The sequence below is a fragment of the Lethenteron reissneri genome, chromosome 15 (genome assembly GCF_015708825.2).
Source record: "Lethenteron reissneri isolate LAM-NWPU_2019-01 chromosome 15, ASM1570882v1, whole genome shotgun sequence".
In the NCBI taxonomy this organism is placed as follows: Eukaryota; Metazoa; Chordata; class Hyperoartia; order Petromyzontiformes; family Petromyzontidae; genus Lethenteron; species Lethenteron reissneri.
Window position 1 is genome coordinate 10551765 of NC_083793.1, and position 27587 is coordinate 10579351.

Genomic DNA, 27587 nt, shown 5'->3' on the forward strand with positions numbered 1-27587 from the left:
CTCACTCCAACCCATCACTCACTCCCAGCCCATCACTCACTCCAGCCCATCACTCACTCCAGCCCATTACTCACACCCAGCCCATCACTCACTCCCAGCCCATCACTCACACCCAGCCCATCACTCACTCCCAACCCATCACTCACTCCCAGCCATCACTCACTCCAGCCCATCCTCACTCCAGCCCATCACTCACTCCCAACCCACAATCACTCCCAGCCCATCACTCACTCCCAGCTCATCACTCACTACCAACCATCACTCACTCCCAGCCATCACTCACTCCAGCCCATCACTCACTCCCAGCCCATCAACTCACTCCCAGCCCATCACTCATCCCAGCCCATCACTCACTCCCAGCCCATCACTCACTCCCAGCCCATCACTCCCAGCCCATCACTCCCACCATCACTCACTCCCAGCCCATCACTCACTCCCAGCCCATCACTCAACTCCAGCCCATCACTCCCAGCCCATCACTCACTCCCAGCCATCACTCATCCCAGCCCATCACTCACTCCCAGCCATCACTCACTCCCAGCCCATCACTCCCAGCCCATCACTCACTCCCAGCCCATCAACTCATCCCAGCCCATCACTCCCAGCCCATCACTCACTCCCAGCCCATCACTCACTCCCAGCCCATCACTCACTCCCAGTCATCACTCACTCCCAGCCCATCACTCACTCCCAGCCCATCACTCCCAGCCCATCACTCACTCCTGGCCCATCACTCACTCCCAGCCCATCACTCACTCCCAGCCCATCACTCACTCCCAGCCCATCACTCACTCCCAGCCCATCACTCACTCCCAACCCATCACTCACACCCAGCCCATCACTCACACCCAGCCCATCACTCACACCCAGCCCATCACTCACACCCAGCCCATCACTCACACCCAGCCCATCACTCACTCCCAGCCCATCACTCACTCCCAGCCCATCACTCACACCCAGCCCATCACTCACTCCCAGCCATCACTCACTCCCAGTTCATCACTCACTCCCAGCCCATCACTCACTCCCAACCCATCACTCACTCCCAGCCCATCACTCACTCCCAGCCCATCACTCACTCCCAGTTCATCACTCACCCAGCCCATCACTCATCCCAGCCATTACTCACCCAGCCATCACTCCACCCAGCCAACTCACTCCCAACCCATCACCACTCCCCAGCCCATAACTCACTCCCAGCCCATCACTCACTCCCAGCCATCACTCACTCCCAGCCCATCACTCAACTCCCAGCACATCACTCATCCCAGCCCATTACTCACTCCCAGCCCATTACTCACTCCCAGCCCATCACTCCCAGCCATCACTCACTCCCAGCCATCACTCACTCCCAGCCCATTACTCACACCCAGCCCATCACTCACTCCCAGCCCATCACTCACACCCAGCCCATCACTCACTCCCAACCCATCACTCACTCCCAGCCCATCACTCACTCCCAGCCCATCACTCACTCCCAGCCCATCACTCACTCCCAGCCCATCACTCACTCCCAGCCCATCACTCACACCCAGCCCATCATCACTCCCAACCCATCACTCACTCCCAGCCATCACTCACTCCAGCCCCATCCCAGCCCATCACTCACTCCCAACCCATCACTCACTCCCAGCCCATCACACTCAAGCTCATCACTCACTACCAACCCATCACTCACTCCCAGCCCATCACTCACTCCCAGCCCATCACTCACTCCCAGCCCATCACTCACTCCCAGCCCATCACTCACTCCCAGCCCATCACTCCCAGCCCATCACTCCCACCCATCACTCACTCCCAGCCCATCACTCACTCCCAGCCCATCACTCCCAGCCCATCACTCACCTCCAGCCCATCACTCACTCCCAGCCCATCACTCCCAGCCCATCACTCAATCCAGCCCATCACTCCCAGCCCATCACTCACTCCAGCCCATCACTCACTCCCAGCCCTCACTCACTCTCAGGCCCATTCACATCACTCCCAAGCCCATCACTCACTCCCAGTTCCATCACTCACTCCCAGGCCCAATCACTCACTCCCAGTTCCTCATCCACTCCCAGGCCCATCACTCACTCCCAGGCCCCATCACTCACTCAGCCCATCACTCACTCCTTATGGCCCATCACTCACTCCCCAGCCCATCACTCACTCCCAGCCCATCACTCACTCCCAGCCCATCACTCACTCCCAGCCCATTCACTCACTCCCAGCCCATCACTTCACTCTTCCAGCCCATTCACGCAACTCCAGCCTCATCAATCAACTCCCCAAGCCATCACTCACTCCCAGTCCCATCACTCACTCCCAGCCCATGCATCTCACTCCCAGCCCAATCACTCACTCCAGCCCATCACTCACTCCCAGCCCATCACTCACTCCCAGCCCATCACTCCATCCCAAGCCCATCACTCACACCCAGCCCATCACTCACTCCCAACCCATCACTCACTCCCAGCCCATCACTCACTCCCAGCCCATCACTCCCAGCATCACTCACTCCCAACCCATCACTCACTCCCAGCCCATCACTCACTCCCAGCTCATCACTCACTACCAACCCATCACTCACTCCCAGCCCATCACTCACTCCCAGCCCATCACTCACTCCCAGCCCATCACTCACTCCCAGCCATCACTCACTCCCAGCCATCACTCACTCCAGCCCATCACTCCCAGCCCATCACTCCAGCCATCACTCACTCCCAGCCCATCACTCACTCCCAGCCCATCACTCACTCCCAGCCACATCACTCCAGCCCATCACTCACTCCCAGCCCATCACTCACTCCCAGCCATCATCCCAGCCCATCACTCACTCCCAGCCCATCACTCCCAGCCCATCACTCACTCCCAGCCCATCACTCACCCAGCCCATCACTCACTCCCAGCCATCATCTCAGCCAACTCACTCCCAGCCCATCATCACTCCCAGCCCATCACTCACTCCCAGCCATCACTCACTCCCAGCCATCACTCACTCCCAGCCCATCACTCACTCCCCAGCCCATCACTCCCAGCCAATCACTCACTCCCAGCCCATCACTCCCACCAATCACTCAATCCAGCCCATCACTCACTCCAGCCCATCACTCACTCCAGACCATCACTACTCCAGCCCATCACTCACTCCCAGCCCACATCACTCACTCCCCAGCCATCACTCACTTCCCAGCCCATACTCACTCCAGGCCCATCACTCACTCCCAGCCATCACTCACTCCCAGCCCAATCACTCACTCCCAGCACATCACTCACTCCCAGCCCATCACCACTCCCAGCCCATCACTCACTCCAGCCCTCACTCACTCCCAGCCCTCACTCACTCCCAGCCCATCACTCACTCCCAGCCCATCACTCACTCCCAAGCCCATCACTCACTCCCAGCATCCTCACTCCACCCATCACTCACCCCAGCCATCACTCACTCCAGCCTCACTCACTCCCAGCCCATCACTCACTCCAGCCCATCACTCACTCCAGCCCATCACTCACTCCCAGCCATCACTCACTCCCAGCCCATCACTCCTCCCAGCCATCACTCACTCCAGCCCATCACTCCCAGCCCATCACTCCCAGCCCATCACTCACTCCCAGCCCATCACTCACTCCCAGCCCATCACTCACTCCCAGCCCATCACTCCCAGCCCATCACTCACTCCCAGCCCATCACTCACTCCCAGCCATCACTCACTCCAGCCCATCATCCCAGCCCATCACTCCAGCCCATCACTCACTCCCAGCCCATCACTCACTCCCAGCCCATCACTCCCAGCCCATCACTCACTCCCAGCCCATCACTCACTCCCAGCCCATCACTCACTCCCAGCCCATCACTCACTCCCAGCCCATCACTCCCAGTTCATCACTCACTCCCAGCCCATCACTCACTCCCAGCCCATCACTCCCAGCCAATCACTCACTCCTGGCCCATCACTCACTCCCAGCCCATCACTCACTCCCAGCACATCACTCACTCCCAGCCCATCACTCACTCCAGCCCATCACTCACTCCCAGCCCATCCCTCACTCCCAGCCCATTACTCACTCCCAGCCCATCACTCACTCCCAGCCCATCACTCACTCCCAGCTCATCACTCACTCCCAGCCCATCACTCACTCCCAGCCCATCACTCACTCCCAGCCCATCACTCACTCCAGCCCATCACTCACCCAGCCATCACTCACTCCCAGTCATCACTCACTCCCAGCCCATCACTCATCCCAGCCCATCACTCACTCCCAGCTCATCACTCACTCCCAGCCATCACTCCCAGCCCACATCACTCCTGGCCACACTCACTCCCAGCCCATCACTCCCAGCCCATCACTCACTCCTGGCCCATCACTCACTCCCAGCCCATTACTCACTCCCAGCCCATCACTCACTCCCAGCCCATCACTCCAGCCCATCCTCACTCCCAGCCATCACTCACTCCTGGCCCATCACTCACTCCCAGCCCATCACTCACTCCCAGCCCATTACTCACTCCCAGCCCATCACTCACTCCCAGCCCATCACTCCCAGCCCATCACTCACTCCCAGCCATCACTCACTCCCAGCCCATACTCACTCCCAGCCCATCACTCACTCCCAGCCCATCACTCCCAGCCCATCACTCACTCCCAGTTCATCACTCACTCCCAGCCAATCACTCCCAGCCCATCACTCACTCCTGGCCCATCACTCACTCCCAGCCCATCACTCCCAGCCCATCACTCACTCCTGGCCCATCACTCACTCCCAGCCCATCACTCACTCCCAGCCCATTACTCACTCCCAGCCCATCACTCACTCCCAGCCCATCACTCCCAGCCCATTACTCACTCCCAGCCCATCACTCACTCACAGCCCATCACTCCCAGCCCATCACTCACTCCCAGCCCATCACTCACTCCCAGCACATCACTCACTCCCAGCCCATCACTCCCAGCCCATCACTCACTCCCAGCACATCACTCACTCCCAGCACATCACTCACTCCTGGCCCATCACTCACTCCCAACCCATCACTCACTCCCAGTCCATTACTCACTCCCAGCCCATCACTCACTCCCAGCCATCCTCCCAGCCATCACTCACTCCCAGCCCACACTCACTCCCAGCCCATCACTCCCAGCCATCACTCACTTCCAGCCCATCACTCACTCCCAGCACATCACTCACTCCAGCCATCACTCCCAGCCCATCACTCACACCAGCACATCACTCACTCCCAGCATCATCACACCCAGCCCATCACTCACTCCCAGCCATCATCACTCCCACCCATCACTCCCAGCACATCACTCACTCCCAGCCCATCACTCACCCAGCCCATCACTCACTCCCAGCCCATCACTCCCAGCCCATCACTCCCAGCCCATTACTCACTCCCAGCCATCACTCACTCCAGCCCATCACTCACTCCCAGCCATCACTCACTCCCAGCCATCACTCACTCCCAGCCCATCATCACTCCCAGCCCATCACTCACTCCCAGTTCATCACTCACTCCCAGTTCATCACTCACTCCCAGCCCATCACTCACTCCCAGCCCATCACTCCCAGCCATTACTCACTCCCAGCCCATCACTCACTCCCAGCCATCACTCACTCCCAGCCCATCACTCACTCCCAGCCCATCACTCACTCCCAGCCCATCATCACCCAGCCCATCACTCCCAGCCATCACTCACTCCCAGCCCATCACTCACTCCCAGCCCATCACTCACTCCCAGCCCATCACTCACTCCCAGTTCATCACTCACTCCCAGCCCATCACTCACTCCCAGCCCATCACTCCCAGCCCATCACTCACCCAGCCATCACTCACTCCCAGTTCATCACTCACTCCCAGCCCATCACTCACTCCTCAGCCCATCACTCCCAGTTCATCACTCATCAGCCATCACTCAATCCCAGTTCATCATCACTCCCAGCCCATCACTCATCCCAGCCCATCACTCACTCCAGCCCATCACTCCCAGCCCATCACTCACTCCCAGCCATCACTCACTCCCAGCCCATCACTCACTCCCAGCCCATCACTCACTCCCAGTTCATCATCACTCCCAGCCCATCACTCACTCCCAGTTCATCACTCCCAGCCATCACTCACTCCCAGCCCATCACTCACTCCCAGCCTATCACTCACTACCAGCCCATCACTCACTCCCAGTTCATCATCACTCCCAGCCCATCACTCACTCCCAGTTCATCACTCACTCCCAGCCCATCACTCACTCCCAGTTCATCACTCACTCCCAGCCCATCACTCACTCCCAGTTCATCACTCACTCTCAGCCCATCACTCACTCCCAGTTCATCACTCACTCCCAGTTCATCACTCATCCCAGCCCATCACTCACTCCCAGTTCATCACTCCTCCCAGCCATCACTCATCCCAGTTCATCACTCACTCCCAGCCCATCACTCACTCCCAGCCCATCACTCCCAGCCCATCACTCACTCCCAGCCCATCACTCACTCCCAGCCCATCACTCACTCCCAGCCCATCTCTCACTCCCAGTTCATCACTCACTCCCAGCCCATCACTCACTCCCAGCCCATCACTCACTCCCAGCCCATCACTCACTCCCAGCCCATCACTCACTCCCAGTTCATCACTCACTCCCAGCCCATCACTCACTCCCAGCCCATCACTCCCTCCCAGTTCATCACTCACTCCCAGCCCATCACTCACTCCCAGTTCATCACTCACTCCCAGCCCATCACTCACTCCCAGCCCATCACTCACTCCCAGCCCATCACTCCCAGCCCATCACTCACTCCCAGCCCATCACTCACTCCCAGCCCATCACTCACTCCCAGCCCATCACTCACTCCCAGCCCATCACTCACTCCCAGCCCATCACTCACTCCCAGTTCATCACTCACTCCCAGCCCATCACTCACTCCCAGTTCATCACTCACTCCCAGCCCATCACTCACTCCCAGCCCATCACTCACTCCCAGTTCATCACTCACTCCCAGCCCATCACTCACTCCCAGCCCATCACTCACTCCCAGTTCATCACTCACTCCCAGCCCATCACTCACTCCCAGTTCATCACTCACTCCCAGCCCATCACTCACTCCCAGCCCATCACTCACTCCCAGCCCATCACTCCCAGCCCATCACTCACTCCCAGCCCATCACTCACTCCCAGCCCATCACTCACTCCCAGCCCATCACTCACTCCCAGTTCATCACTCACTCCCAGCCCATCACTCACTCCCAGTTCATCACTCACCCAGCCCATCACTCACTCCCAGCCCATCACTCACTCCCAGCCTATCACTCACTCCCAGCCCATCACTCACTCCCAGTTCATCACTCACTCCCAGCCCATCACTCACTCCCAGTTCATCACTCACTCCCAGCCCATCACTCACTCCCAGTTCATCACTCACTCCCAGCCCATCACTCACTCCCAGTTCATCACTCACTCCCAGCCCATCACTCACTCCCAGTTCATCACTCACTTCCAGTTCATCACTCACTCCCAGCCCATCACTCACTCCCAGTTCATCACTCACTCCCAGCCCATCACTCACTCCCAGTTCATCACTCACTCCAGCCATCACTCATCCCAGCCCATCACTCCCAGCCCATCACTCACTCCCAGCCCATCACTCACTCCCAGCCCATCACTCACTCCCAGCCCATCACTCACTCCCAGTTCATCACTCACTCCCAGCCCATCACTCACTCCCAGCCCATCACTCACTCCCAGCCCATCACTCACTCCCAGCCATCACTCACTCCCAGTTCATCACTCACTCCCAGCCCATCACTCACTTCCAGCCCATCACTCACTCCCAGTTCATCACTCACTCCCAGCCCATCACTCATCCAGTTCATCACTCACTCCCAGCCCATCACTCACTCCCAGCCCATCACTCACTCCCAGCCCATCACTCCCAGCCCATCACTCACTCCCAGCCCATCACTCACTCCCAGCCCATCACTCACTCCCAGCCCATCACTCACTCCCAGTTCATCACTCACTCCCAGCCCATCACTCACTCCCAGTTCATCACTCACTCCCAGCCCATCACTCACTCCCAGCCCATCACTCACTCCCAGCCCATCACTCACTCCCAGCCCATCACTCACTCCCAGTTCATCACTCACTCCCAGCCCATCACTCACTCCCAGTTCATCACTCACTCCCAGCCCATCACTCACTCCCAGTTCATCACTCACTCCCAGCCCATCACTCACTCCCAGTTCATCACTCACTCCCAGCCCATCACTCACTCCCAGTTCATTACTCACTCCCAGTTCATCACTCACTCCCAGCCCATCACTCACTCCCAGTTCATCACTCACTCCCAGCCCATCACTCACTCCCAGTTCATCACTCACACTCCCAGCTCATCCACCTGTCCGTGTTGTGAGGCGGCCGCAGCCTGCCTCACCTGTCGTGTGGCGACCCAATTGAGATGCTATTTACTTCATACAACTATGATTGTGACAATACTAATGAAGATATTATTCTTATTTATTATTTACAAACTACGTGCACATTGTACACTCGTTTTACCTTTGGCCTGACGGAGTAAACCCAACGGTACGAACGACAACAGCGAGAGGCAAGGCAGAGTGGGGTGGTGAGAGTGCAGCGCGATTTCCGCCGTGACAAAGAGGCAGCAGAACCACAAAGCCTCACAAAGTGCCTCCTCACTGATTCGACCCCGGAGTGCCATCGCTGAGGTTGCATCTGTGTAGCTACCCACACTCGGAGTCCCTCCCCTCTCCCCAGCACGTCCCCGGGTGTCAACAGACGCTGCACCTCCGTGCACCTCGGTTCTTCTCACTCCTTCACATCCTCCTTTCCCTCTCTTCCCTCCACCATCATCATCATCATGGTCACCACCGTCTCACCCACGACATCTCGACACCGGTCATTCCTTTTCCCTCTCCTCCTCCTCCCCTTCCCGCACCGGCGCTCCTCCTCCTCTCTTCCTGCCGCTCATCTTGAGCCGTGCCACTATCTTTCTCCGTCTTGGGGACTTCCGTACCGGAATCCCCTCTGCTTTTTCACTCCTTTCTAATCCTCCGTACATTATTACGTACTTGACTTTCTCGTGGTGGTGTGCCGCGGGGTCAGGGATTTTGAAACGACTGTAAAACAAGACAAATGGGAGATTAAATCGCCAAAAAAAAAACACATCGCATTACCGATGAGTGCAATGTTAGTCCAACCTTTGGGAGTGCCAGAGTGGCGAGATGTTAACTACCTGGCCTGGTATGCAGGAGGTCGTGGGTTCGATCCTGACCGTGGCGCCCGTATATGTGGAGTTTGCGTGTTTTCTCCATGGTCGTGTGGATCTTCATCCGAGTCCTCCGGTTTTTCTATCCACATTTAGAATCAACGTGCGTTTGGAGTATTTGGCTGCTATAAATAGTCCACGTGATAAGCCACTTCGTTGGGCTGTCATTTGTGATAGCCAGGTCGCTTCTGAACCTAATCTATAGAGCTCAGTGGGGCCTTACCTGGTCAAATAAAAACGTTTTTTTTAGTTTAACAGACACGTCCTACACCAGCATGGGAGGTGGTGGGGGCAAGGGGGGCAGTGCACACGCCCGTCGGCTTGTTTACTTCCAGATCCGCGTAGCCGCCTGTGCGAAACTTCGCTTCATCTCGTGCAAAACTCTAAACAGCACGCCGATAAAATCGTGTTTTCTCAAGTGAGGTCTGGTCCCACAGGTCCGTAACGATCAGCCCAAAGACTGATCCTAGACTTCGGCGGCCCAGTGTTACTCGCCATCGTGGGATCGAGCGTCTCTCTCTCTCTTTCATCTGGCCGAGGTGGCGACGCCGCCCGCAAGATGTGTGTCCCTGGTTGACCTGTCTCGTGTGAGGGTTTCTGGCCCAGGCCTGGCCTCCATTAGGACCCTGCCGAGTTTTTCCTTCCCGGCGGTGGCAGCGGTGACGGCAGCGCCGGGTGGAAGAGGAGGGGGGGGGGGGGAAATCCCACGGAGCAGATGAGGACAGTGGAAGCAAGTAAAGATGTGGCCAGAATGTGGACAGTGACCACCTGGCACTGCGGGAATGTGGCCCAGTGCGGTGGAAGCGCAGCTGTGCATCATCCGGTGCTCTTGCAGGCAAAGAGAGTTGCTGGATCATGCCGAGATGAGTGAGAAAAACCTGCTGGCAAGGACATTGCGGTTGCATGAGTTTTATTCACTCGTACGTATGAGCCCCATCCTGTCAGATCACAGAAACTAAAGTGGGGTTGAGCCGGGTTGGTGCTTGGATGGGAGTCCCAGACTTGCGCTGGAGGTGGTGCGGAGATTGCAGTACAGCAATGGATTCGTGAATCTATCTGCGTGGAGTGTTCAGTTGTTATTGTCCGTATGAGTGGATTCTCTCCAGAAATTCTGGTTTTCCTGCCACATGCTAAATATTAATTCTAGATAATTGGCCAAAAATCTCAATGCAGTACCCTCTTTAAAAAGGAGATTCAGTAAAGCTTTTTGGATAAACACACGACGTATGTGAAGTCCCACGTCATTGCAGGTGATAGAAAATGGATAAAAGGATTAAAAGTGTGCACAGAAGAATAGGGGCGATGCATCATTGAAATGACACTGAGAGACAGGAAGAGGAACACATCGACTGGTAACAGCCAAAGTTGGTAGACAGAATGTCCGCCATGGAGGTGGAACGATGAAATAAGCTCGTGTCGGATGGACTATTGCATCGCAGGGCCGTAAGAGATGGTGACGGCTTGGGGGGTAGATCTTCATACAGCAGTGGATAGATCATGGCTGATGACTATCGCGACTATTATTAGATGAAATGGGTGACTGTGTTGGATTCCTGCCAGCGGCAGCGGAGGCTCGTGCCGGGTGCTGGGCCGAGTTCTCGTTCAGACAGTCTGCCGCACTGGAGCACCCATTGTGTGCGCGCATGTTCACGCGTGTCTGTGTGTGTGTGTCTGTGTGTGTGCGTTTCTGTGTGTGTCTGTGTGAAGTTCTGACTAACCCAATACAGACGGCCAGGTGATGTCACCTCCACTTAGCGGTGAATGTTGTTGGCTGCCGCGGCTGCTGTTGCTTTGTTCCTACGTTTGTGGGCGTACGTTACATCTGTGCCTTTGTGCGTGCGTCTGCCCTTGCGTCTGACCATGCGTCTGTGCGTGCGTCTGCCTGTGTGTTTGCCCGTGTGCCTGCCTGTGTGTGTGTGTCCTTGTGTCTATCCATGCATCTTCCTGTGTTTCTATCCTTGTGTCTGCTCTGTGTCTGCCCGTGCATCTACACGTGCATCTCCCTATTGCCTCTTCCCTTGTGTCTGTCCCTGTGTCTGCCCATACGTCTGAGTGCGTGACTTCATCTTTTGCAGTTGGATCTAGTTACTTGGAGCATTTGATTATTAACACCGCGGATGACAAATGCACATGTGACCTTCAGAATAAAAGAACAAGCCGGCCAAACCACTTCACTAAGGGAGCCAGCCTACTTTCCGTTAAGCTTGCAAGCTTACACCCTTGTGCTTGTGTTCTAAGGCACATGCTGACACTCAAGACGCGACACCGATCGGGATACAACTCTGGGAAAAGTTGAAATAGTCTCAGCGGCAAAGAGATTTCGTGGATCAGCATAAACCAAAATACGCGTGCGATGACCGCAATCGATTTGACCTCTGTGACCCTCAGGGAAGCACCGAGGGAAGGGCACCCCTTTTTCATCCCCGTCGCTGACGTCACTGCCCCTTGCCCCCCCCCCCCCCCTTCGGTGGTTCCCCATTCCCCGACCCCCGGGGGTCAGGTGGGTCCGGCGGCGGGGGCCAGGAGGTGATCGTGGGCGCCGACGCGACGTCGCACACGCTGACCGACCTGGCGCAGGACACAGCCTACGCCCTCAGCATCCAGGCCGTGTCGCCCACCGGACCGGGGCCCGTGGTCTCCACCGTCGGGAGGACACGTAAGGGCCACGCGTGGCACGCCCGACACGCGCGACGACGCACTGGCATGGGTGTCGCAGACGCGCCGTGCGGGCGGTGTGCGATCGACGCGCGAATGTGACGTGCGTTGCACGTGCGAATACTGTGTGACGTGCGGGGCATGTCGCACATGACCATTCACAACTTGGAACACACGATTTTTGTGACACGGGAGGTGCATGGAACATGCAAGCACACACACGTGATGCGCACAATGTCCAACATGCATGACTGCACGATGTATGATGCGCGCAACACACGTAACACGTGATGAGCAATACTTGCCATGCACGGCGTGGACAACGCACACGTGACACGCAAGATGCGATCGCTACACGTGTCGCCCGTGAAGACGTGACTGACGTACACAGCAACACACGTGATGCACACCACATACATGGTGAGCACAACATACATTACACACAGCAGTGTGTAACACACATGAGACCCCTAAGCATGCTGGATTGGTGATGGTTCAATCATTGTCTCGCATGAGCCAAACCATGATGATATTAGAAAGTCATGTACTGTATTCTATTCACTTATAGATAAGTTACCTTCAAAAGGACGCCCGAATGTATTATTAGAACGATATTGAAATGTCGACCATGAGGTTGCATAATTTCTGGAACTATCCACACACACACCGCGTACAACCTTCATGACCTGTGCACAGCTCGTCAAAGTGACACGAGAACTCACGCGGCAAAACCTATGACGCAGCAGCAGCACCAACTCGCGAGAGTTGTCACTGAAGCAGTGACAGTCGTGGTAGTGACATGGGGCAGCAGCAGCAGTGTCACTGACGAAGTGACAGTGGTGGTAGTGACACGGGGCAGCACCATCTCTAGAGATTGTCTCTCACTGACGAAGTGACAGTGGTGGTAGTGACACGGGGCAGCACCATCTCTAGAGAGTTGTCACTGAAGAAGTGACAGTGGTGGTAGTGACATGGGCCAGCAGCAGTGCAACTCTAGAGAGTTGTCACTGAAGGACTATGAACAGAAGTGCCTATGGGCCTACAAGAACCCTAATCCGGCCACACGCAGGGCAGTCCCACGCACCGCCCGGGGGTCTTCGCGCACAGAGAGTCCGAAATAAATTTACAGCCGTCTTCGCGGCGTTCAATACGACGGCGGCGTTGTAAAACACGGCCGCAACGGCGGCTCGCGAGTGATTTTACGCACGCGCTCGCGTACGCATGCGCAGCCAGCGCAATGGAATCTTTTACAGTTCGTGTAACCTTTAATCTCGAATCCCCGCGCGGTCGTGAGGTGGGTGGGCTCCTGCAGTTGGCGTGAAAAATAATGGGTTCCACGCATGGAAGTCTGCTGCGGTGGGTGCGGCTGCAAGGTCACTTTACATTAAAGGAGAAGAATTCCAAACACAGCCACAGAACCCGACTCCGGCAGCCGTCTAGACACGGGACCCCGTTGTGTTCTCTCCCCTGGGACCGCTTCTGCTTCCCTTGTGCTGGCCAGCACTACGACTACTGCAACCACCACCGCCAACAACAACAACAGCACGACCACCACCGCCAACAACACAATCACCAACAACACAGCCACCATCACCGCCATCGCCAACAACACAACCACTACCATCACCACCGCCGCAACCAACAATACCACCAACAACACCATGACCACGGCCACTGCCAACATCACCACTAACAACACCACGACCACCACCAACAACACCACGACCAACAACACCACGACCAACAACACCATGACCACCATGACCACCACCAACAACACCACGACCACCAACACCAATAACACCAAACCACCAACAACACCGCCAACAATACCACGACCACCGCCACCAATACCACGACCACCAACACTAACAACCCCACCAACAACACCACGATCACCACCGCCTCCACTCATATCACCACTACCACCATCGTCGGTCCCACCGTCGTATCACCATCACATCCACCGCGACCGAACCTACCCCACCAATATCACCGCCACCACCATCACCACCACTGCCACCTTGAACGCCATCGCAACCACTGTCACAAACATGTTTAACACGTAGGCTTTCGCGACCAATATCATCCATAATAGAGGTTTTTTTTGCGTTAGATCTATTATGGATGACCAACATGACCACAACTACGACCGTAACCGCTATCACCACCACCACCACTAACAACCACCCCCGACGCCACCACCACCGCTGCCCTTCGCCCTCCCCCTGGCGTGTGCAGTGAAGCCTCAGACCGTGCGCCAGCTGCTGCTGCAGAACGTGACGACGGACGCGGTGCGCGTGGCCTGGAGCCTCGTCAAGGGCGCCACCGGCTATCGCCTCACTTGGGGCCCGGCAGGTCAGCCGCTCACCTCCTCCCCACCGCCTCGTCAAGGGAGACCCGGGAAGATTACGAGTGGGCTTGTCATGAGCGGGATCCCCCCATTCCCTACCCAAGATGTTCAGCGATTCGTTCCAACTCGACGTCACGATCATACTTGACAACGTTCGACTCGTTTTCTTTCCGTCTAGTTTTTTGTGTTGTTGGTTGAGGCTCGATTGTGCATTTCACGCACCTCCAATTAGCATGGTTGCATGTATGTTGAACTTCTTTCGCACCGTACGTAGCCAACCACGCTAATTGGAGGTGCTGCATATGCAGTACGTACGGTGCGAAAGAACTTCAGCGTACGTACAAACATGCGTACATTTGCTTTGTAACTGGTCCTCTGACTCGGAGTAGTCGCGTGGGTGGATCGCGAGAGATATGCCGGACGTGAGCCGATTGTGCGGCGTGCGTCCGTGCTGGTGATTGCTGGCGGCAGGCGGTGACCCGCAGAGCCTGAGCCTGGGGGAGTCCTACGGCTTCTACCAGCTGCAGGGCCTGCAGGCTGCCACGGACTACGAGGTGTCGGTCAACCCCGTGTACGGCTCCGTCGAGGGTCCCACGACGACCGCCCGCACGCGCACACGTATGGCACCGCACACACACACACACGGCACCACACACAAACACACACGCGCATACGGTACCACACACACACACACCCAGGCCTCCGGCACTGCACACATGCGCACGCTTGTGGCACCGCACAAAGAAACAAAGATCCCCCATATAACCGTAACAGACTGTTGGGGAAAGTGCTGCTAGCAAGTGGCACCTATTGAAGACCGGCACGGCACACGAGGGGGTGGGTGGCCAGCACCACGCCTGGCCACGTTTGCCTCCCCAGTGGTGAGGTTTTTACTCACAGCACCAGGTTCTCATTTGAGGTTGAGTCGACCTAGGGGAGGCCCGGAACCAGTTCAGATAATCGTCACTGGTGTTGGCCGTGAGCATGAATTGAACTCAGGTTATTGGGCTCAGAGCACAGCTACGCTGCTCCTCCCCCACCCCCCTTTCGTACGTACACACATACGTACGGTGTGCTAACCGATAACGCCACGGCAGCATCCCGGTAAGGTAAACCCAAACGCAGCAGTGGTTACCCTCGAGTTAAGAGGACGTTGCGGATGCCCTTCCCCGCACCGAGGGCAGGGCCGCCGCTGTGGTGCGCGCGGAGGAGCCACGCTGTGACCTTTTGCCTTCCACTGCCCCCCCATCCCCCGCCTCGAAAGTGACGGCGAGCTCGGTCCAGAACCTTCGAGCGTCTGCGGAGTCTGGCAGCGCCATCCAGGTCAACTGGAGCGTCCTGCCGGGGGCGACCGGCTACCGGCTCACATGGGCACCTTCCTCCGGTACGGGGAGCACGGGGGGGGGGGGGGGTCACGTGGTCACGGGCGCTGCCGGTGGTCACTTCGTCGACGCGGGAGTGTTGTTGGAGTTGAAAAAGCGAGATGGGAGGTGGATTGTCAACGTTGATCATAATTTGTTTCACGGATGTTTTCCGACTAAGGTAGAAAGGCTTTTACGCGTTGAGCACTCTCTGCCCATCTGCCTGTAACAGGAGTTGGGGGGATGGGGCAGATGATCCAATGTGATAAAACTTCAGTCAATAGTTGTTGTGCTTCGAGGCACGTACCACATTATATCCCAGCCACATTGATCAAAGGGTTTGCCTAAAACTTGGAGACACGAGCCAATGCTAAAAGGGGCCTCGTCCGGCATCCCAGGCCTGCAGGCAGAGCCACTTTCCTGGCCCCATGATCCCCACCTTCGTGCGTGCTACCGTTACTGTCGCTAGTTGAATTTATTTATTAAAATTTAACCCATTGCAAGCGACAACGACAATGATGATGGAGAATGCATGTACACGGGTTGGGGGGGGGGGGGAACAGGGGGATCTGTAGATTGCGGCCTTCTGGGTTGAGTGCCGCTCCCTCAAGGGTAGCGGGTCGATGTGAAAAGGAGGCTCACTTTCTGGCGAAGCCAAGGGGGTAGAGGCGGGGTGGCTGGGGGGGGGGTTACAGGAAAATTATACTGTCGCTAGTTTTAAACACTTCCGAGGACAGGCCGCGTGTTGGAAAGTGTGACAGAATCTATGCGTGTGCATGATTTCTCTTGCTCAATTTGAAGGGATTAAATGCAGGAACACATTTAATGCGATGGAGGGTTTTTGTTGTTGTGTGTGTGTGTGTGCGCAGCCATTGGTGACCGGGCTGAGACCATCAGCTCGGCTCACTACACTTTGATCACAGGGCCTAATCATAGGCAACTGCCTGGATTCATACCCAGGGCCTCAACGGCTCTTTGATCTCTGACTCGCCAGCCCAGCTGGCTGTGTTAGCCTTGTCAGAATTCACGACCTTCTGTGTACCAGGCGAGGTCGTTAACATCTCGCCACATAAAGACCCATAGATTCACATAGAGATCCATAGACTCACATCGAGATCCATATAGACTCACATAGAGTTCCATAGACTGCAGAAGGAATCCGATAAGCTATGCAGTAAATTTTTCACAGATCTCCCAGTATGGATGGGTCAGCGAGTTACAATCGGCAAACAATACAACAACACGATAGGAGTTCAAAATATAGAATAAATAAATAAATAGATGATAAATACAATTATTACATGAGTCAAGATTGGGCAAGGCAGCAAAAACGATAACAAACAGTGCCAAACCACACCAAGCTATCGCCACACAGTAGTCCCTCAATGAAATGACACATTAACATTGAACTATCGATGCCACACAGGAAATGATCAAACCTTAAGAGCAAGCGAGACCAGACATCACCTTCCCTGGTGAATGGAGCTCAACCCAGGCCTACTTGAGTAGTGGCAATTCGGCGTCCCTAACCCCCCAAGTGGCCCAGCCATCTCCGAGTTTACATCTCGATTTGAATAAAAGAAACACGTCTGTGCCAAAAGCATTTTCTGCTTCTCATTGGCCGAGTCGGTCCCCCTCCCCCGGTTGCGACAGACATCACCGGGAGAGGCCACCTGGAGCAGATGACTCTGGGTGGCGCCGTGGACAGGTTCCTGGCGACGGGGCTGGTGCCGGGCACGGAGTACGTCATCACCCTCTACGCCCTCTTCCAGGAGACGCAGGGGCCCGGCATCTCCGTGGCAGCGCGCACGGCCGGTGAGGAGAGGGCGCACGTGGGCACACATGCAAAGATCCCCTCCACCGTGTAGCCTTAACAGACTTTTGGGGGTTGTTCGCGAGCAGCACCTATGAAGGCCGGCATGGCACACGAAGGGGTGGTTAGCCAGCCACCTCGCCCGGCCGCCTTTGTCTTTCCAGTGGCGATGTTTTCACACTGCCCCAAGGAATTAATTTGAGGCTGAGTCAACCTAGGGGAGGCCCAGGACCGATTTAGATAACCATCACTGGCGTTAGGCCATGAGCGAAACCCAAACTTGGATCGCAGTACACTAACCGCTATACTAAATCACTCGCAGATTATCATATATATTTACACATACTCTCACACACATGTACCTGGACATGCTGGCACACAAATAAACCCACACACTTGGATGCCTGAACCCTGACCTCTGGCTCCACCTCCGCATACCCCCCTCCTCCCCGCCTCACCCCCGCGTGGGTTTCCGCGGTCCTGGTCGTGCCGCACGGCTCTCCGACGTTGGCACGATGTCCGACGTTTTGCCCGCCCCCCCCCCAAGTGCCTCGGGGAGTTTCTTTATTCAGCTCAGTTCCTGAAGAAGCTCCCAGCACGTGGAGCAAAACGTCGGACATCGTGCAGAATGACAACACGGCATGACCCGACAAACACTTCAGCGAGCTGCAACCTTCTACCCCCTTATTTCCTGACTGTGGAGACATTTAGCCCCCCGCTCGCTACATCTCGTAAAGACAGCGGTACCGTCCACGCGGAGCGCCGCTTGCTGCACGTATCACGTGATCAACGTGGCCCTTCGAGGTCTCTGGTGGGGTCGGTATCGCAGACCGAATCCTCTCTAAATGCACGCTGCCGTGCGGATAATCGTTCACACGTGAGCCGCTCGCTTTGTGGGTGCCGCTATTTATTTATTTGCTTGTTCCACGCTTACAAGTGAAGGCTTTTCCCCGGGCCCCGAGGTTTGGCACGCGAGCAACAACACGGGTGGGAAACGGCGTGGCCGCGGGGAAGCGGACTCTGTGCCATCCACTGCCCCTGCCATCATCTCCCCTCTCATCTTATTCTATTCCGCTCCACGATCTCTCCTACATCTCCCCTCTCACCGCACTCTCCTTCCCTCCACGCACTCTCCTACATCTCCTCTCTCACCTCACTCTCCTCCATGGACTCTCCTACATCTACCCTCTCACCTGATTCTACTCCTGTGCACGCAGTCTCCTACCTCTCTCCTCTCATTTCCTTGGGAGGTCTTGCATTCTCCTCTGCTTCCCCCAGCCGTCAATGCTGTTGACTCCATGGCGCTATTCATGTCCAGGCTCAGGAACTTCCACTTCTACTCTGCCTATGACCCACTTCGTCTTTCTCTCGCTATAAAAAATCAACCTCGCCACTCATTTTTGTGCAGCGCGTAAACGCTGTAATCGTACCCCGTGTCTCCCCCGTGTCTCCCCCGCGTCTCCCCCGTGTCTCCCCCGCGTCTCCCCCACATCTTCCCCGCGTCTACCCCGTGTCCCCCCGCCAGGCGACCTGACGACGGTGCAGGACTTCCGCGTGGTCTCGGTCGACTCGTCGTCCATCACCGTGACGTGGACGCCGCTGGCGAGGGCCACCGAGTACAAGCTCACGTGGGGGCTCCGCTCCGGTACCGCGAGCACCCACACGCCAACGACTCCCACGCCAGCACGCCGGTGTGGCGCAGTGGCCGGAGGCGCCGAGCCGACGCTGCTGAGGGGGCCTGGGTTCGGATCCGTGTTTAGGTCACCCGACCGCAGTGATTAAACCAGGTTGTCTAGAGGTTGCGAGTCGACAGTCTTGGCCCAGATTTCCAACGACTTCAAATAAAGTGTCACGTTCTATGTTACGTTATGCACTTAATTGGGCGACATTCAAGATAAAAAATATGACTGAGAAATGGCCGGGTGACTCTTTAGAGGTGAGTGACACTGTGCCAGCAACGCTGACCAAGCATGATTATACCAGGGCCCTAAGTGTTGTGTGCTGATGGGCTTAGGCCCAGCATAGGCTCACATAAACTATAAATGCACGTTTCTACATGTGGAGGGAAAAACCAAAGGACCCGGAGAGAAATCCATGCAACATTGACAGGCGTCAGGGTTGGGGTCGAACCCACGACCTTCTGTATACCAGGCGAGGTAGTTAACATCTCGCCACATATAGACCCTTAGATTCACATAGAAATCCATATAGACTTACGTAGAGATCCATAGACTCACATAGTGATCAATATACTCACATAGAGATCCATAGACTAATATAGAGACCCAGAGACTCAGAATAGACAGTCTCAACTCAGTCCCCTATCATGGTCAGTGTAGGTTGGTAATTGGAGGTGGCCAGGATTGGATCAAATATCACTAGCCACTGGTGTTAGCTGTGGCCGGCAATCAAATTCAGGTCTCTGTATTCTTAGCGCTTACTTTGACTGTTATTACTTTTGATGGCATTTTCCACTCCAGATTGGTTGACGCAGCCTGGGCAATAAAAAAGCCACTGCACGGTTTTATGAATGAACACGTATTTATAGCGTGTGAAATGTGCGTCCAAAATTGTGCAACTGCTCAACTCCTACTGACACCCCTTCCCATTCTGTGTAATGGTTTATTCCAGATCCCATGCCCAATCCCGAGTTTCTGGATAAAACCATCAGCACATACAGGGTGGAGGGGCTCGCTTGGAACACGGAGTACCAGGTGTCCATCAGACCCATCTACAACGATGTGGAGGGGCCTCAGTCCACGCTGCAGCAGTCAACTGGTGAGACACCGCTCATACAAAGACAAGGATCTCCCTTATAGCCTTAACAGGCTGTTGGAGCAAGTGCTATTATCGAGCACCTATTAAGGCTAGCTTGGCACACGAGGGGATTGGTGGCCAGCACCAGGTCCGGCAACATTTGTCTCCCCAACGTTGATGTTTATACGCTGCACCAAGTATCAATTTGAGGCTGAGTCGACTGAGGAGAGGCCCAGGACCGGTTCAGATAATTATCACTGGTGTTTGCCATGGGCGGAAGTCGTCCCGGTCCTGATTGACTCAACCATGAATGAGTACCTGGTGATGTATGTAAGCATCAGCACTGGGGAGACAAAGACAGCCCGGCATGGTAGAGGCCACACCACTACCGTGACGGCCTTAATAGACGCTCACCAACAGCACTTGGCTCAAGAGTCTATAGAGCCTGCACGAGGGAATCTTTGTCTTTGCATATCTGCGTGTAATTTAGTGCGTGTGCATATGTGTGCATATTCAGTATGTCTTTTTGTGAGAGCGTGTTCGTGCACGGTTGACTCAGCTCCTCGGTGAGCAACCCCTCGCATGCACATGTGCTCGCCAACAGCATTTCCCCCAGCAGTCTCTGGAAGGCCACACGGCGGGGTGGCGTCTCGTGTCTTTGTTGCGCGCAGGCGGGGCGGTGGAGCCCCAGCTGGTGGGGCCCGTGGGAGACCTGCAGGTGGTGAAGGTCGGTAGCTCCAGCGTGAGGCTCGCCTGGAGCGGTGTCCCCGGCGCCACTGCGTACCGCGTCTACTGGCGGCTCGCGAGCGGTACGGCGATCCGCCGATTCGGCAACCTCTCCCCACACTCACTCCGCCGCGCTTGTTTAATTAACGCCGACGTGGCTGGCGGTCACGGCGTTTTTTTTTTTGTCGGGGTCTTCTCCACGCCGCTCACGAGCGCGGTCATGCCCACGCCCCCCGTCGCGACGCAGGTGGCGGACAGGGCAGCCAGACGGTGTCGCCTGAATCCACATCGCACCTGGTCGCGGGTCTCCAGACGGACGCCGCCTACCTGCTCGAGGTGTCCGCGCTGCAGGGCAACCAGGAGGGGCCCCGCAAGACCGTCTCGGCGCAGACTGGTGAGGCACCGGTCGGCGGTAGTGGTGGGGGGGAAAGAGGAGTGTCCCACAATACCGTCCTGGATCAAATTTGATTTAAAATAATACAGAGCGTGAGCGACAGGGCGAGGAGGTACAGATGTTCTACAGACGACAAGCCCTAGGCCAGGTGTGATTGTGTACGTGGTATTTTTAGGGGTGGGGGAGATGAGGGAAAAGGGGGGTGGGACAAGGAGAGAATGTACCCAAACAAAACCGCAATATAAAATAATGTACATGGTGCCGAGCGAGCCTGTAAGTCCCCTGGGGCAGCGACTACCTCACATCTGACACATTTCATAAATCAAAGAGACCGAGTGGAGGTGGTACCGTGGAGTCGGCCGTCACCCTCTGCCAGAGGTGTGGACTCGAGTCATGTGACTTGGACTCGAGTCAGACTCGAGTCATGAATTTGATGACTTCAGACTCGACTTGGACTTGCATAACAATGACTTTGTCCCACCTCTAAGGTGTGGACTCGAGTCATGTGACTTGGACTCGAGTCAGACTCGAGTCATGAATTTGATGACTTCAGACTCGACTTGGACTTGCATAACAATGACTTTGTCCCACCTCTGCCCTCTGCACACGTAGTCATAGTGACGGTTGCTAAGGGGAGGTGGGGAGGCCATGGGGGTTATTGCCCCGCCCCCCCCTTGAAACCCTCGAAAATTGGTATTTTATTGATATTTACCAGAGAACTGCCATTTCATGTGTTTATTTATTATTAATGTAGGGCCCTATTAAAAAAAGTTTGGTATTTCAGGACCGCCCCCCTCTCCGCATGGCAAGGTTCCAGATTTACCACCTTATAGCCCGGAGGGCAATCGAGATGTCTCCTAGCATCCTCTTTGTACGGATGCACAGAGGGCACCCACAGCCACGGCTTGACCACATCACAGGGTGATTGCACGGAGACGGACTGGACACCAGCGGAGGACGGGCTATAGTCAGAGACAGTTGGCCCCGAGTGGGCTGCCAGCGCACACCGACTCATTGGCATCACCAAGGCAACAAGCAGGGAAGGCCGCATAGCAACATGGGTCCCTATTGGCAGGCTAATACCATCTTTGGAGGCTCATGCCTCTAACTCGGCATTCACGATGGAAGGTATTGGTCAGTGGATCACCACAGAGATGTTGGTCGTGAAACAAAGCGTTGTCGCAATAGATCCGTACCTCGAGTTGCGCTCCGCTCAGGGGGCAGTGCTGTGGATCAGCAGAAGTATGTACGTACGTTGAACTTCTTTCACACCATAGGTAGCTAACCGTGCTAATCAGATAATCAGAGGTGCTGGACAAGGACAACGGGCTAGACACAAAACATTTTCAAGCCCGTGCAAATTTTGTGGTCAATAATAACTTTGAAATTAGGCGGAAAAAATGTAACACTCTGCTAACTCATGAAAAAAGGGGTACACTTATCATTCCACCAAAAAAGGCGTGCCCAGATGTCACCGGTGCCCCTGCTATCTGCCCCCACCATCGCCCCCCACCCTGTGTACCCCATTCTCCCCCCCCTCACGCCCCTGTGACCCCAGAAGGACGTGACGAGACCCAGGGATTTCGTGTCGGGGGTTACACCGAGGGGAAGCTGCAGCTCGTGTGGGACCGTGTCGCCGCGGCAACAGGATACGTGCTCACCTGGCAATCGGCGTCTGGTGAGGGAAACTGGAAGAGGAGCGGCACTGGGCTGTGCTGTGCCGATGAATATGAATCACGATGGAACTGGTTAGATTTTAAGCTGGGGGCCAATTGACCTGCAAAGCATGCTGGGCTTCCTGTTGAGCTTTTGATGTCTCCATCAACTCTCTTTGGTGGACGTAGATCACTTAATTTTTGGCTATCCTGCTACTGCTGCTGTTGCTGGGTGACATTGACAGATTTTGAGCTGAGGGCCATAACCTGCTGTGTGATATCATCTTGACCTGCAAAGCATGCTGGGACTTCCCGTTGAGCTTTTGAATTCTCCATCAACTCTCTTGGGTGGCTATTGTAATCGCTTGTAGCGGGGAGAGGTGGGACATTGGTTAGCGCGGTGCACTACTAACTCAGCGACCGGGCTACAATTGATTCTCAGCCATGGCTAACATCAGTGGCGAGTGATATCAGAATCGGTGCTTGCTCCCTGCAATTTTTTCACCAACCCGCCCTGACAAATGTAGTGAAGTATGTTTCGATTTAAAGCTTTCGTGACTGCAGGGATTCATCTTCTTGGTTCTTTCGGTAAAGTCACGTAGAAGGGAAGTAATAAAATAATACAAATAAAACACAATAAAATAATTCTCCCGACGTTTCGGCCATAACGCAAGCAGCCGTCCTCAGGTGAAAACCAGGTCCGTCGAGGCGACAGAGTCTGAATGAAACAGCACACGAGCTTGGAGCATATATATAAGCTGGGCGCCTTGACAAAGGAATTTGCATATCAAGAGGAATTTAGCATATTTATGGGAATGTGATTAGTACTACATATGCATGTGCATTATGCAGGATTAACAGCATCAAAGGGAGCTGCAGTTGCTGCTGCTGCTGCAGTTGCTGCTGCTGCAGTTGCTGCTGCTGCTGCAGTTGCTGCTGCAGTTGCTGCTGCTGCTGCTGCAGTTGCTGCTGCTGCTGCAGTTGCTGCTGCTGCTGCAGTTGCTGCTGCTGCAGTTGCTGCTGCTGCTGCAGTTGCTGCTGCTGCTGCAGTTGCTGCTGCTGCAGTTGCTGCCTTATCCATTTTAATATTACACTATGTATTATTCTACCCACCCTAATGTGTCTATATATTTACTATACAATTACGACACCATACATTACTCTGCACACTGCACCAAGCATACAAATGCCACACTATCTGCCACTATACACTGTACCATTGACGGTCGTGTCAATGGGTGAGTGGTGGAAGGAAACTTGCAGCGGAGTAAAGAATCCATTCCCTGCGGAGAATACGATGCCAGTGAGTGGAACGCGGTCTGAAAGTCACCGTAAACGTGAACACAATCAGTTAAGATCCAAAATAGTTTATTACGTCCTTCCAATGATTGCTAAGCCAGAATCCATCTTCTCGGTTGAAATTGTCTCTGTGTTTGTATATGTGGATCGCCTCATGAACGAATCTCTCATGATAGCCAGATGGCTTGCAGAGAACCTCTGTCTTGGAGAAGTCAATGTCATGTGAGCCCACTGAATTGTAACAGTGATCTGCCACGGCTGAGGTGTTTGTCCTACCGTGTTTCAGGTCTGCTTTATGTTCACGGATGCGGTCCGAGACATGTCGTTTGGTTTCTCCAATATAACTGCTACCACAGAGGAAACTTAGTTTGTAGACGCCAGGGTACTGTATGTCTAGAACCACATCTTTTACAGACGGGACCAGATCACGGATTTTATGTACTGTGTTGAATCGGACCTGGATCTTGTGTTTAATCAGGATTTTGGAGATCTTTTTTGTGACCCCAGCAATGTAGGGTAAGGTGATGGTCTTGAAAGGCTCCTCAACAGGATCCTTCTTGATGGTTGGAGTGATGGCCTTGTGGATTGTGTAGTCGGAGTAACCATTAGCCTTAAGAGCTTGGCATACGTGTTTGAGTTCACTGCCAATGTGTTCCTGGTCGGAAATTCATTGGGCTCTATGGTATAGAGTCTTGATGAGGGAATTCTTCTGGGATGGATGGTGGTGGGAATCCGGTTTTAGGTAAGCATCCGTAAGGGTGGCTTTCCTGTAGACAGAGTGGCTCATTGAACCATCAGGTTTCCTTTGAATTAGGACATCCAAAAAGGGTAGCTTGCCATCTTTTTCGACTTCCATGGTGAATCTGATGGCTGGGTGTATGGAATTGATGTGGTCGAGAAATTGGTCTAGAGCAGGCCGGCCATGTGGCCAGATGACAAAAGTGTCATCTACGTACCTCTTCCATAAGGTCGGGCGTAGAGTGGCAGTCTGGATGGCGTCCGTCTCAAATTTCTCCATGAAGATGTTGGCTACATCCGGAGATAGGGGGGGGGGGGGGCATTGGGATGCCCTCAGTTTGCTTGTAGAAAGTTCCATTCCAGGTGAAGTATGTATTGGTTAAGCAGTGTCTCACCAGGGTGGGTACCCCAGCATTCAGTCCTTGATGAACCAAGTCTTCAATGATTGCGATGGTGTCAGGTACAGGAACTTTGGTGAATAAGGAAACCACATCAAAACTGACAAGCAGGTCGTCTGGGGACAGGGCAATCCCCTTGATTGTCGATACCAGGTCAGTAGAGTTTAGTACCGCAGAGGTGGTTTTTCCAGTGAAAGGCCGTAGGATTTCAGACAAAAAACGAGCCAGTTTATAGGTGGGGGAGTTGATAGTAAAGACAATGGGACGAAGAGGTGTATCTTCTTTATGTATCTTTGGCAAGCCATATAATCTTGGTGGCCTGGCTGCAGAAGGTTTCAACGAGAACTGTTTGGTCTGATCAATTAATGCGGTTGAATCAGAAATGATTTGCTTGGTTTTAGAGACGAGGCTGTTGGTGGGGTCTTTTTGTATTTTTGTATAGCTGCCATCGTTGAGTATTTCTTGGATTTTGTTGTTGTATTCTGTTTTGTCCATGATGACAGTGGCATTGCCTTTGTCGGCTGAGAGGATGACAATGTCATCCCCCTTTTTTAATTGAGGTAATTCAAAACGCTCATCTTTGCTGATGTTGCTAGCTGGCATCTTAGCGTTTTTGAGGGTTGCAGAAATTTCAGATCCTTGCTACGTCTGCAGCGATGTGACTCAGGCCCTTGAGAGCTACATCTACTCTAGCAATTATATCATTAACTGGTATGTGTCTAGGTGTGACTGCAAAGTTTAGTCCTTTAGCTAAAACGGATTTCAGGCCTTCAGAAATAGACTGTTACTGCGATTAATTACGACTTTGTTAACATCTAGCTTTTCAATGTGTGGGTCCGGTTTCTTGTTTGAGAGGCAATCGAATTTGGAAATCAAGTTGTCCTTACATTTGGTCGACATAGCGGCAGCTGAAGAGGCAGTCATTTTATCTACATGTTCCCAATCCGATGTGGACATTGTTGCACTCAAAGATAAGTGTGATTTGTAGAGTGTCTTGTCTAACTGATCTAGTTCGGTGCGCGTAAGTCTGATTTTCTCTGAGATAAGAGCTAAGCTAGTTCTAGACAGAATTCGTTTAGCATTAGAAGAAGTTACAGCAGCAGATGTTAGTGTAAATGCGTTTGGTATTACCTTAGAGTCGCGGCATCTCTTCAGAAAGGTGAGAGACTCGATTAGCTGAGCCTTCTTATCCCGGAGCTTGTTAAAGGATCTCAAAGTTATGTGGAAACCCTCCCTGTAGAGGTGGTTAAATTTCGATTTAAAGCTTTCGTGACTGCAGGGATTCATCTTCTTGGTTCTTTCGGTAAAGTCACGTAGAAGGGAAGTAATAAAATAATAAAAATAAAACACAATAAAACAATTCTCACGACGTTTCGGCCACAACGCAAGCAGCCGTCCTCAGGTGACGGACCTGGTTTTCACCTGAGGACGGCTGCTTGCGTTGTGGCCGAAACGTCGTGAGAATTATTTTATTGTGTTTTATTTTTATTATTTTATTACTTCCCTTCTACGTGACTTTACCGAAAGAACCAAGAAGATAGTGAAGTATGGTTAAATGACCCCCATGGCCAACATGGCATGGGGAGGCCTTCGTCCAGCAGTGGATTGATGAAGGGTACTAAACGACAGAGAGAGCCGAGTGCTTGAATGTGTAGAGAGGTGGTGCTGTTGGCGATGTGGAAATGCAGGTTTCCGGTCGTGGGGGTCATGTGACCATACTTCATTGCGCTGGTCACTGCGCGTTAGTGAAGGTGAGGAACATAGACGTTTGGAGACAATACAGGAGCACGTTGGATTTTGAGGCATCGTCTGCCCACATCGCAGCGCCGCAGCACGGTGGTCGCCCTTCCTTCGTCTCGCAACTGTGGGCACTGCGGTGGCGAGAAGTTAACTACCTCACCTGGTGTACAGGAGGTTGTGGGTTCGATCCCGAGCCTGATCACTGCATATTGGGAGTTTGCATGTTCTCCCCGTGGTCGTGTGGATTTTTACTCTAAACGTGCATCTGGAGTATTTGGCTGCAATTCATTTCCACACAATAAGCCACTTCGTTGAGCTATCATTTGTGCCCTTCTGAAAAAGAGCTAAATAGCTCAGTAGGCCTTACCTGGAAAAAGAAAAAAGTCTAGTTTTTATAGTTTAATTTAGCGTCCGAGATCTGACGAGATCTCGCCGG

At 54.2% G+C, this 27587-nt stretch overlaps 1 protein-coding gene across 7 annotated transcripts in view; it reads left to right on the forward strand.

Annotated features, from left to right (window-relative positions):
• Positions 1–27587, forward strand: part of COL7A1 (collagen type VII alpha 1 chain) — a 274004-nt gene that overhangs the window by 32562 nt on the left and 213855 nt on the right. For 6 of the 7 annotated variants that reach the window (XM_061552025.1, XM_061552030.1, XM_061552024.1 and 3 more), the window contains exons 8-17: positions 11763–11918; positions 14159–14275; positions 14742–14888; positions 15535–15654; positions 17285–17446; positions 18970–19089; positions 20076–20222; positions 20873–21010; positions 21175–21321; positions 22880–22999. In XM_061552025.1, coding sequence (XP_061408009.1) covers positions 11763–11918; positions 14159–14275; positions 14742–14888; positions 15535–15654; positions 17285–17446; positions 18970–19089; positions 20076–20222; positions 20873–21010; positions 21175–21321; positions 22880–22999 — 1374 coding nt within the window. The remainder of the gene's footprint in view (positions 1–11762; positions 11919–14158; positions 14276–14741; positions 14889–15534; positions 15655–17284; positions 17447–18969; positions 19090–20075; positions 20223–20872; positions 21011–21174; positions 21322–22879; positions 23000–27587) is intronic. The other variant, XM_061552029.1, reaches the window with a different exon arrangement.